General features: G+C 38.8%; 1 protein-coding gene across 12 annotated transcripts in view; it reads right to left on the minus strand.

Moving 5' to 3' along the window:
• Positions 1–5,153: 5,153 nt before the first annotated feature.
• picalma (phosphatidylinositol binding clathrin assembly protein a) overlaps positions 5,154–13,350 on the minus strand; it is a 51,417-nt gene continuing 43,220 nt past the window's right edge. For 5 of the 12 annotated variants that reach the window (XM_040149630.1, XM_040149627.1, XM_040149623.1 and 2 more), the window contains 6 exons: positions 12,795–12,908; positions 12,484–12,514; positions 12,298–12,397; positions 7,671–7,730; positions 6,943–7,044; positions 5,154–5,930 (listed from right to left, as the gene is read on the minus strand). In XM_040149630.1, the coding sequence (XP_040005564.1) occupies positions 5,916–5,930; positions 6,943–7,044; positions 7,671–7,730; positions 12,298–12,397; positions 12,484–12,514; positions 12,795–12,908 (422 nt within the window). In that variant the 3' untranslated portion in view covers positions 5,154–5,915. The other 7 variants (XM_040149632.1, XM_040149628.1, XM_040149626.1 and 4 more) reach the window with 4 other exon arrangements.

Below are 13,350 nucleotides of genomic sequence, written 5' to 3' on the forward strand. Positions count from 1 at the left end.
TATGCACTGTAGCCCTACTATAATATCCTTCTCTATGTAACTATTAACAGACTGTTCTTGCTGACACAGTCTGATCCCATCCTGCATTGACCTTCTCAGTCACCTGACGAAGAGTTGCTCTTTTGATTTTCCTTACATATTGCACTAATGCAGGAGCATCACGCTCACCAAATGTGTGCTGTCAACCACAATTTCTGACCCTATTTACTGACGTCGTTCCCATAGATCTAATTGCAGATGTCACTTTAGTCACAGTTCCTATAGAAACACCAGCAAGTTGCGCTGTCTTTGTGAGCGAAGCTCCTGCCATCTGTGCCCCAACAATGAACCCTCTTCCTAAGTCACTTTGATCTTTTCCTCTCGCCATCTTGATACAAATCAGATTCCACTTGGCCTACTCAGCATTTTTATACATGCCACAGGGCGTGACTAGATGTTAATAACTTGATTGTACCATGCAGTGCATAGGTTTTACTGTTGTGACTGATAGGTGTAAAACCACCAGTCATTGTTTTCCCATCAGCTGCACCTTCAGACCAGAAGGTGGCAGAAGAGCTAAATTTTTTACTAGTGCATATTGGCTGACTATCCAACCTGATTTCATAAATTCTGACTGATGATTGATTGTTGTTCATATAAATAATAATTTCCATAATTTAACATACATCCATCTATTACATATGATATTGGATGATATGAATCACACATTAGACAAAGAACCCATGTAGCTTTCCTACCTGGAAGAAGCTGAAGCACTTTTAACATATTGTAGCTACATTACCAGATATTTCAAAGATTCATTTGTTTGTGACTACTGATCAGTTAATACGTTTTTAAAAAATCAATATAATTTCTCAATATCATTTTACAACTGACTCTTTTGTACGTTCCCTGTTTGGTGTTGACCCACCCTAATGGACTTTGGCATTGGAACTGCAGTGACAGGAGTGGATGAGGGGGATGCCACCAGAGCATCTGGAAGTGGCTGTACCAAACTAAGGCTTCATCTCTGCACCTCGGGACCTTTGGGTGCTGCCTTGCAGTAAAAGAACTTCACAGCATACCTCTCTGGTCAACAAGTGTAGAGGAAAGGGATTTTCTTCACAACTTTAAAATTGGAAATTTTCCCACCTTCATTTTTCGAAATGCTGTTTAGAAGCATGTTATTGACAGTGCCTTTCGGTATATTCAGACCTGTTGTTAAATACCTGTTGAAATATCTGCATTCTTTTGTTGGAATAAAAGTTCTTTTAAATACACAATTTTGTAACATAAATACGTTTTCAGTTTCCCTGAGAATTTTAATCTAGAGGAAACAGTTCGAGGTTGTTTTAACCAGTGACTGACATGCTGTTTTTTCCCATCCAACTCATTTTTGGAAGGGGGGGGGGGGTTCAAATAAGGTTAACTATCTACAGACCACTGTGAAAAGGAAGGCTTCGGTTCAACATTAAGACTTTTATTAACTTGCCAGATAATTCTATCATGGAAGTCAGTGTCTCACACAAACACACACTTGCATCGTTCTACTGATGAATCCAAACTAAGGGGAAGTGGCAGCAAAACAAAGACTCTTCTTATTGCTCGTGGAGAGGCTTTGCCAAGCAGGATGTACCTTTTATACCACGGTCCTTCCGTGTGTGTGTGTCTGTGTTGCACATGGATAAATTGCTGCACCTGTGGGTTCAGCAACAGAAGCCTCCAGAATGATGAAGGGCGGGAGTCTGGCATCCCCAAGGGCTAAGAACTCGTTACCACTTGGATCAACCACCAATCAGTTTCCACATTTTCAAATCTAGTACTGTTTAAAATTGCCATTAAACTAAACAAATTTTACACATAAATGTCAGTTTACTTAGTTTGTTTTTATAATCAGCAATACAGCAGCATACACCCTGCAATTAATGTGCATAACTACCAACATAGAACAATACACTTCTCATTATAGTCTTAAGTCTATTTATGACTAATTAAGTACTTTTTTAACTGTATTTTAAAAGGGAATCTTTCTCAGGAGTACTCTGATATATGATGGTATTATTATCCCACCGAACGGCCCACTCTCTACAGAACAATTTTCGTTAAAGCATTATTTCTACGTTGAGAAAGAGCTACCTTATCCATAGTCACTTGTCTAGTTTTGTAACAGTACTTATTCCTAGTAAAGCTTATTGTTGATAACAGACAATTTGGCTGTTTTAGCACACACATTTCTCAGAGGTAAGGTAAAATAGACTCAAGAGCAGTCTCTCCTCCACCATCAACCAGAACAGACCAGCATGCATTTCCTCAACCTGCTGTCTAAATGGACAGTTAAGGACCAGATCAGCTGCTCTATTCTGAACTATCTGAACCTTCTGCAAACCATTTTTAGCTGCACTGTAGCATATCACAAGGCAATTGTGCAGATGTGACAGAGCTAAGCACTGTAAAACCTTCAGTTCTGCCCATTTTAGCCTTATGTTTAAATCAGTAAAATAATTTAATTCCAAATATAATGACAAATCATCCGCAAATAAGGTCATGCTACTCCTCACTGTTACTAGAGGGTAGGTCTTTAGTAACTATTAAATACAATAGCAGCCACAAATAACTTCCCTGTGATATTCTTCTGAAAAAACCTGACTGCTGATGGTTGAAGCAATATGCAATATACTTATTTAGAATTAAATCACAGTCAATTACATCATATCTACACTAAAATCTAGCAGCTCTCACAGTCATTCCCTTGTCAATTTAGTCCAACCACTCATTAGTCATTTGTGTTAAGGCTGTACAAGTGAAATGCCCTTTCTTAAATGCATGTTGGAATTCAAAGTAAAAGTCACATAACCTTAACAGAAAAGACAAAAACTTATATTTTCAAACATGCAAGTTTAATAATCCTGTCTACAGACCCCTTCACTTATTCAACCCTTAATTGTGTTGTAGATGTAATTTTAAATAGAAGTGCCATTTTTGCCCATCAATCCAAACCCAATAACCAGTAAGGACAAAGTGAAAACCTGTTTTTAGAATTTTTTTGCAAATTTATAAAAAATCAAAAACTGACATCTCTCATTTACAAAAGCATTCAGACCCTTTGCTGTGGCACTCCAAATTTGATTGGGGTCTGCCTGTGGCAAATTAAATAGATTGGATATAGTTTAGAAAGGCATATTCTGTGTATATCAGGTCTCAGAATTCACACTGCATGTCAGGACAAAAGCCAAGCCATGAAGTCTAAGCAACTCTCTGTAGACCACCGTGATAAAATTTTGGTGAGGCAGAGATCAGGACAAGGGTATACAACCATTTCTTAACATTTGAGTTTTCCCCAAACTGAGGAACCTGGCTAGAAGGGCCTTGGTCAGCAAGGTGACCAAGAACCCAATGGTCACTCTAACAGAACTTCAGAAGTAATCAACTGTCTCAGCACTTCATCACTCCGGCCTTTATGGAAGATCTCCTGGAACCGCCCATCACCTGGCTTTTGGCATCCTGTGGTGAAGCATGGTAGCAGCATCATGCTATGGGAGTAATTCTCAGTGACAGGCACAGGGCAACTGGTCAGAATTTGAGGGAAGGATGAATGCAGCCAAACAGGAGCTTTAGTTCACCTTTCAGCATGAAAATGACCCAAAGCATTCAGGCAAGACAATGCTGGAGTGGCTTCAGGACAAGTCTCTGTCCTTGAGTGGCCCAGCAAAAGCCCAGACTTAAACCCCATGGTACAGCTGTTGAGAGACCTGAAGATGGCAGTTTTACGGACGCATCCCATCCAATTTCACAACGCTTGAGACGAATAGGGAAGAATGGGATAAACTGCCCAAGTCCAGTTGTGCAAAGATGGAAGAGACTTACTCAAGAAGATTCAAAGCTGTAAATGTAGAACTCCTTTTGGCAGCAAAGTACTGAATTAAGGGTCCTAATGCATTTTCAAAATGAGAGATTTCAGTTTTTTATTTTTTATAAATTTGCTAAATATTCAATACACGTTTTCACTTTGTCTTTATTGATTATTACATGTAGATTGATGGATAAAATCGCCATTTTTGCCCATTTAAAATTAAATCTACAAAACAAAGTATGCAAAAACAGTCTAAATACCTTCTGAAGCTACTGTATAGACAGAACTGAGAGGCAAACACACTTATTACATATTCTATCCCAAAATCATTTTTTCCATCACTACCATGACCTCCAGGATGTCCAGTGAGATTCAAATGCGAGTTTTCATCATCTACCTGCTGGCTTTACTCTACCACCGCTAAAGCCCTAGCAATCTTGTCCCAACTTCTAAGTTCATTGGCCTATGTTTAATGAAGATGCTTCACATCTATGGAGCATAATTACTGAATTCTTTCTCTGTTGCTAACCTTAATAAAAATTGTTAAACACTTCTAATTGATCTTTCTTTATTAATACAGATATTAAACAATTCGTCCAAGAAACATTTTTTTTCTTTTGATAAATAAATACAGAGCCAAAGAAGTGTGGGAAGCTTGCACTTTATTGAAAAAAAAAAAAAAAAAAATATATATATATATAATCTGCAGGGACAATGCAAGAAATACGTTCAGTTAGTGGATTAAAGGTGACTTTCATGTTTAGGCCATCTTTCATAGCTACACCCACCCATTCTTATGATTGGCAGGATCAGTTCTATATACATAAAGCACCGATCAACAGTGCTCCATTCTCCTGCACAACTGGACCTCACTGCCCTCCCCCCAGTCTGAGTCAAACCTACGAACAATGCCTCCCAATGCCCCCACATTGTCCAAAACACCCCAGTGCTCATCTATGGAAACATGATCTAAGCATGAAAGGGACCCTGCACAGTCACGTTGGAGAAGGGTAGCCAGGAACTTTGTTAAATGTAAGAATAAATGGCATGCCAAAAGCATCAAAAGCATAAAAGGCGATTCCTTTCCAATGCAATGCTGCTTCAATCATAAAATGTAGTGCTTTTGCTAATTTGAAAAATGTTTCCTCGCAAAGTTCATAGAAATCAACCCCACAGATTTGACAGTATTAATCAATTATTATGTTGATACATATCTTCAGTGTGACCCCTCAAGCCACAGATAACTGTACAAGGCATCATGAGTACAGAGAATATTTAGTTGCCCCAGCAGCAAAACATGTCATCTCTTTAAAGTTTATATTAACTCCTTTTTTTTTTTTAAATAATCTCAATCACTCAAAATCCAATTCTACAATCAATCATACCTATGTATAAACCTGAAAACCTTCCACATGGAGGAATTCAGTGACCAATTTGTTTAATAATGTCGTCCTCTCTATAGGTAATCATAAATAAATACAAACAGTACACAAGGAATGTCTACTGCAAACAATACATAAAAAAGAAAGAAAACAAAAATGTGTAGTATAAACAGGAGTTTGCATTTGTTTTCCAAATTTGAGGATGCTTTAAGAAGGTAATCATGATTGATAATCAAAAGAGGTGACTCTCCCAGCCTCACCTGGAGAAAGCGACACCAAAAAACAACAAAAAAAGAACAAAAAAAACCAAACAAAAAAACAAAAAACAAAAAGAAAACTCAATTTGTGTATGAGACAACAACCCAATTTTGCTTTTACATACACATGTAGGTATACATAAAAAGTGATGTCAGAAAGCTCTCCCTTTGGGTGTTGTGTTTCTCTTAGTCCAGGATACAGTAGGGGCTGTTCCCTGTCCACATGATTTGAATGGCAGCACGCACTCTTCTCCTAAGACTTAGAAATGACTAGATGGGCACAATGTCCACTGTGATGCTCCGAGTCACCATTATTTTATTCAAAGTCTTATTTGGGCCTTTCATTCTCAGAGAGAGGTGAGGTCAATAGAAGCAAACCACAGGTTTGCTCGGATAGTTGACTTTGTTGTAAATCATCTTCAGATGGGAAAGACTCCCCCCCCCAGGTTACATAAACTGCATCTGGGAATATAAAAAACAACAGTGTTAACTCTTTTTTTGGAAAGTGGAAAATAGTTCTTTCTTTTTAAGAATGTACCAAATTGTTGATTTGGCCACTCCTAAAGTTTCTACTATCTGTCTGATGGGCTTGTTTTGTTTTTTCAGCCCAGTGATGGCCCTCCTGCATTTGCATTGACACATATTTGGACCACATATTGAGAGTTCCCATGAAGAGTTACCAAATTACCATCTGCTTAATCTGTCATGAAATGATGAGGGAACACAGGCCACAACTGACAATGAAAGTTATTGTCAGTCAATTGTCCAATTACTTTTGAGCCACTGAAAATGCCACTAAAAATGAGGGACTTGGCTTAAATTTCTAAATAGTTATTGCAATTTTGTTGTTAAACCCCTTGAATTAAAGCTGAAAATCTATACTTCAATCACATCTGGATGTCTTTGTTTCAAATCATCGTGGTGGTGTACGGAGGCAAAATTAGAAAAATGATGCCACTGTCCAAATACTTATATACCTAAGTGTAGAAGTTAACATGGAAACCCAGAGTAACATGAAGACTGATTATACTGTGAAGTCTGCATGATTCATCAAAAGTTGGCCTGTGAATGTAATGTTGTTAAGCAGCCAAGTTTGCAGACTGAGATTTAAGAGCTTTAACACCCACAAATAAACTCTCAACCTGTGGGGAGCACAACTCCCATCTCATAGAAAAAATTACCAGCTAATTTGGGTACTTGCACCTGAATTTAAAGCACAAGCCCTTTCACATTACTGTGATTTTGATTTAATCTCATAAAATGACATTCCCTGATTTCCCCTGAGAATTTATAACAAACTCCATAAAGCCTCTGTGATAACACAGGGCAGAACAAATGAAAGTGCAGTCCAGAGCTGAGGCAACTATCATGCACTAAGGAAGAATTGAACACAAATGTCAAACTGGTTCTGACAGGCTTGGTCACTCAGCTCAGATGTGGAAGGAGTGGGACAGTAGTTGTATACATCAGTTACCTGTGCACCTGGATTGGAGCCGAAGGGATTGGCTGGCCTCATCACAGGCTGGGTGTACATCATAGTGGGCTGTGTCATCATCATGGAGCCCATGTGGGGAGGCTGTTTGGAACAAAAAAATAAAACACGGCAGACAATGGATGAATTATATTGCCTGAAAAAACAAACAAACAAAAAAAAAGACAAAACTAAAAAAAACACCTCCTAAAATAAAAGTTAGTTAGTTGGCTACAGAAGCATCTGTGTTAAAGTGCTGCCTTTTGCTGCCATATCTATATGGATATAATAAGAATATAATCACAATATAATAAGAAACTCTCTTCCTTGCATGCTTGCAGAGACTGTGTGTGTGTGTGTGTGTGTGTGTGTGTGTGTGTGTGTGTGTGTGTGTGTGTGTGTATTTGTATGTGTACACGTCTTTCTATGGCTGTATGGACAAATTCTTACTGAAACTATCATTGTGAGGACATTTTGGCCAGTCCTCACAACTTCAAAGGGCTGTTTCAGGGTTGAGACTTGGTTTTAGGATTCAGGTTCGAATTAGGTTTAAGCTGGGGTTAGGGTAAGGGTTGGCGTTAGACATTTAGTTTTGGTGGTTAAGGTTAGGGGAGGCGCTAGGGAATGCATTGTGTCAATGAGTATCCTCAAAACTATAGAAAGACCAACATGTGAGTGTGTGTGTGACAGGAAGGGAAATTCTGCTAAGCATAAAGTCCCGGCCGACTTACTATTGCATATGCCATCATGCCTGTCGGTGTGGTTGCAGGGAAGGCCATGACAGATGGCGCCTGAGGTGACACAAAAAACAGCTTGATTCCTTCTACAGAATCAGGACACAGTGATATCCAACTCACTTTTTAACAGTTTACTATTAGATCATCGCATCTTATTTAATTAACAGATCTATTCAGGATTGCCTTGCCATGATGTACAATACCAATTTTAACTGATTTCATATTCAACTCCCACTTTCCGCTGTTAACAGTCAAAAAGGTACTTAACAGGAGGAATTTCTTCTCTCAAGAAAACAGTCACATGACAAAGCTGACCTTGTCCGGACTTGCTAAGCTTGCTGATGCTTTTCACAGCTTCATTCAAAACTAAGTGCACTGTATGCTTGCATAGTTTTGACAGTAAATATGGGGTTTTCTTGATAAGTTTTTTGGATTGAGGTTGGCACAGCTGATGTATGCAGATGGCTATTCAGGGCTTCTACAGTGTTCAGCATATTAAGTTTAAGACATTTTAAAGAAAGAAAACCAGCGGGCAACAGCAGTGAGCCTACAATCAACATTACATTATATCATTGACATTTACAGTGTATAACATTTTGTTAGTACTTCCCAGCTGTAAATAACCATTATTGCTTGTAATATTATTAATCAATTAATGTGAATTGGAACCAGATGAAGGAATTAAAAATAAAATAATAAATCAATTTAAGTGAATCAAAGTTTTTGCTAAAAAAAATCTTCAAAGCATCCTAGCTAATGTAACTTGCAGTAGCACCAGTGTTAAAAAAAAAAAGATTGAACAGTATATAATGACTCCCAAGTGTCCACAGCATAAAAAAACATAACTAATAATACTGTCTACAGCAGACAAGAAAATACTCAAGACCTTTGTACATGAAATTTAAGATTCCTTAATGAGTTCTGATGCCTTTTTTGAGGGAACTGAATTCAAAACTTTTCAAGATCTGCCGATACCCTGACTATTATTTGATCAATATCATCCAATATCATTCTAAAAGAGTCCAGACACGATTCATGTTTAGTGTTAACCCCAAAACATAGAAATGAAGAAGAAGGCTGAAAAGAAACATTTATCCACAAGACACTGAATCTTTCCACAGAAAATGTGTCAAAGTTACAAAAAGACTGCATTAAAACCAGACTTTAGGGGCTTCTGATCATATCAGAACTAGATTTTAAATTTTTATTTATTTATTTTTTTTAAATGGGGCTATGACAGAGGTAAAGCTAAAGCTAAAAGCAGAATGTGTTGTGTCCTGGAGGTAGAAGTTGGTTACTAGCAGGTGCAGAGCTCCTTGTCGAAAGAGATTAGAGTGAAAAATGTGGAGACTCTTTCTTTGAGCACCCCTTGCTTGAGACAACAGCCCCTGCAGTGATAACAAACCCAGATTTGTCTAACGCCCAGCCCTCTGGGGAAGGATACGTTTCATTAATTATTCAGTCATAGGCGAGGGAGGCACAAGTGAGTCAGATGTGACACTGGTGCCAAAATTGGCACTCTCATCACAGACTATGCTTCTTTCATTGCACAGAGAACACTCCTTCAGAATTCCTCCTCGCTGACAATGTTTGATTTGTTTCAGGGACTTATCACTCGGCGTTCCTCAGATAGTCAATAATGAGGTGATTAGGCTGTTTTTTGCTTCATGCTAGGATTAATGCTGTAATGAGTAATGGATGTTGTGTGCATCTGCTTCTTAGTGTATCACCAAGTCTTTCTGACTCAGTTCAACAGGGAACACTCAGACACTTTTGATCATTACCTGACATTTGGTCAAATCATCAATAACCCATGTGTGTTTTCAGCAAGATCAAAAGCAGTGGGACTATAGAAAGAGGTTGGACTATTGCCTTATTGTCAGAAGCTCTTTCTGAATATTTACCCAAGTCAGACTACAAATTGGATATTTGTAACAAAAACACTAAACTCCAAAAAACATGTTAAAAGAGATAAGAGGGAAGGTAGAATTAATAACAAGTTATCAGTGAGATTCAGATCCATAACTTTGTAAGCAGAGAGTTTATTCCTGAGCATTTTCATTTCTTACTTTAGGGGAGACTTAATTTGGATTAACGTATCTGAACCACTTACTGCAGGAGTCAATTATTTTCTCCTTCTCTGTCTAATCATAATACTTGGCACAAACAAGAAACGTTTTGATCACACGAAACTGTGTCATGGCAAACTTTGTCTACACATGATGAGCTCAAATGAGTTGTTTGGGGGACAGTTTTAGTGAGACTGGGGTTTCTCATCCGTTTAATGTAAATACTGACCGTTTTTACATACAGCACATGCAACACAGTTCTTTTTCCAAATTCCATTCCAATGGTCAATAAAAGGAGTCAGGTTTTTACAATTTTGACTGAGAACAGTGGAGAACATTGGTTATATTATGCAGCCAGAGTTGGGGAAGTCTTTTTCATTCAACTCCATTTACTATTTACAAGAGACTACACCACCACTTGGTTGGGCACGAACCTGTCCAGGTTTAATCATCAGTTCACAAAATGAGATGACTACATTGAGGATCACTGACTAAAGTCAAAAGTACACAACCGTCTGCACAGTCCTACTTCAGGAGAAATGTATGTCTCAACTATGAGTCTTAGAGAATGCTGTAGTAAGAAAAATCCAATGACAGAGCTTGGACGCACTGGTAAATGATCATGTCAAGAACATACATGGAGATATGAGTCAATTTACTGGATGGAGTTTGGATCTCATTTGTGGCTATGTTTTGGTGCTTTGTTCCTGATCGCAACAATGAAGCCTTCTGATTATAATCAAGCTTTTCTTTGCTCTGACTGGCATCAAAATATTGACTTTGAAAAACAACAAAGACCAAGGCAAAAACAACAAACACTTCAGTGTGCTAAAAGCAAACAGTCTGCAATCAATCTGCAGTCATGTGAAACAGTAAGGGGATGTAGGAGGAAAAAGAACACCATACACACTGGTACTTTCCTTTCAACAACCATTCCATAGGACATCATACACAGACACAAGATGTTATGGTTGTTATGACACCAGTTAAATAGAGTAAAGAACACTTGGGAGCCAAGAACGCACAGTAAACAAATAATTCAGGATAAACTGGTGGCCATCCAGGAAAGCCTTTAGTCCCACAATCATTCAACAACGTCCACTGGTAAGTCAGCTTCAAGAGAATAGCAGGGAAAACTTAAGCAGACTAGATTTTAAACAACAATAACCTGATAATGGTTTAAGGCTGTAGTGAAATTGTTCCAAACAAGTCTGAGCCGAGCCCCTCTGCCCATGACTAAGTTATCCACACAGGAATTGTGGGCTGATTATGGACTGAGCACTTGACTGCTGCTTGCTATGGCTGCATTGTTGATGTATTACTGACAGTGTGCTGTGGCTGCAAGTCATGGCATGGTGAAGCCATGCAGCTGAATGCGATTTTAATATCAATCATTTGTTCTTTTGTTTCCAGTGTTCTCAAACTCACTGGAAGGAAGCAGTCCTGCAACTATATTTTGGCTCTGAACAGGAGGTGATACTAAATAAAAATTCCAGGTACTCTTGGTCTGATGCAATCCAACAGCTTGTTTGCAACATGGCACATGAGCAAAGCAGGGCATCCGTTTAGATAAGCACCACAAGGAAGTGTATGTCAATATACAGGTAATATACTGATTCAGAATACCCAACATGCGTGCTGTGCTGCCTTGCTATGCATTTGTGTGTGTAAACTATACTGTAGACTGTTAATTCACAGTGTGGGGGAGTATTTTACTAGTTTAATTTCCCAGTAACGTTCAGTTGCTTTGGTATTTTTTCATTGCTTTTGGTATTTTTTCAATCATGTAAGCTATTTTTTCTAGTAAAAAGGAGGGCAGTGGGATCAAACACTACATCACTGTATTTTATCTTCTCTTGAAGAAAAAAAAGCTCAGATGTAATTGCGCTGCATCCTGCAGTTTGTTCTCCACCTGATTCCTCAGCGTCACCTGTCTGTTTTCTAATTCAAGAGAGAATCAAGCAGCAGTTGGTTGAATGGTATGGACAGAGAGAGAGCAGACTGGCAGCTGCTGCTGAGTCCCAAAAGATGCACCATGGCTCAGGAAAGCTGCTCAGCGAGGTGGAGCTGGTCTGGAGCTGGTCCCCCTCACTCTTTGCTCCACCACGTTGACCACCTATAAAGTCATTATGTGTAAACATGAAAAGTAAATCTTCAATACTTGTCTGTCCAACAACTTGCCTACCAAACAGCACATGAAAATGATGATGTCTGCCCTGGTGTTGTCTTTTCAGAGATTTACAGTATATCTACAACTTTCTGGTTTGTAGCACTAGAGTCTTAAAGGTTCTTAAAAGGTTATGGGTTTTTAAGTTTCTGTAGGACAAGTCAGTATGAGATTCAAAGTAGTGGAAATTTGATTAATTTGGCTTACTGTCCAGACCTAACTGAAGCCCCCATATTCTTACAGAGGACTTATGGGGCTATGAAGGAGAGCCACTGCTGTAAAAGGCTGAAAAAAAAAATCATTTATATCACAAATGGATCTACTTTTTGGCTGTTTACTGCTTGGGGGATTAAACCAGATAGGCACAGATTGGCAATAACCCTACCATGGTTGCTGGGTTCCAGGTGGTAGAAGGGGCTGTCTTGGGTTGCCAGCTGGTTCCACCTGTCAGTTTCTTCTCACCAGGCTGACTCCAGTGAAGATCACTATAGACATGGATTAAAAATGTTGTCATGATCTTTATTATGGCATATAAGGGACATGGATTTAAATATTATTTGAGTGCAATTACTTTTTTGCTGTGCCATTGCCAATTCCCAGATCTAAAGAGGACAGAGGGACAATAATGAATGCACAGCCATGAAAACAACACACCTAGTTTACACAAGGGATAAAATGTAGAAAATTGACATTTTATCCAAATTTCTATGCAAATTTTATACAAACTTATATTTTGTTTATTTCCATGCTATAATTTTGTAAATTATACTGTTCTACTTTACTGTTTGGTACAAATTCCACCTCTTCAAATAACGTGCTTATAGTGCAATTTGTTCTATTTATTAAATTTTTGGGGTCATGGTCACAAAAAAGGGAACTTACTGCCGACGAGATTAGCTAGTGAGGAGTCCAGGTCATTGGACACCAGCTTGTTGGGTTGTTGGGCTTGATTGGGTGAAGATGCCACTGTGGGTTTGAGGATGCCACCTAAAACATCTTAATCAAAAGGGGGATGAACAAAGGGAAAGGAAGGGAAGGGAAGGGAGGGGAGGGGAGGGTAAGAGGTCGGGGAGCCAAGAACAGGTGAAGACATATACGAAGGACAATAACACGACAACACACAAACACACAACAGTATATAAAATGCACATGCACACACGCAAACACACGCACACACACAAACACACACACACACAGAGAGGGTGTTGAGCATGGATGAGGCAGTAGGCAGGGCCCCCAAAAAAAACACATATCAAGTCAAAACTGTGTGAGAGGAATGTGTGGTGAGTCAACTCACCCAGTCATGCATATGCCATGCAAAAATCCAAGACCCCAGGGATTGTGTTTAACCCCAGGACAAGGGAAAAGAGAAAAAAAAAATATTATGAGATCGTTTACAGCCTAGAAACCAGTGAGGGTGTACAAACGAGTGTGTCAG

This window comes from Xiphias gladius, chromosome 17 (assembly GCF_016859285.1).
Source record: "Xiphias gladius isolate SHS-SW01 ecotype Sanya breed wild chromosome 17, ASM1685928v1, whole genome shotgun sequence".
Lineage (NCBI taxonomy): Eukaryota > Metazoa > Chordata > Actinopteri > Istiophoriformes > Xiphiidae > Xiphias > Xiphias gladius.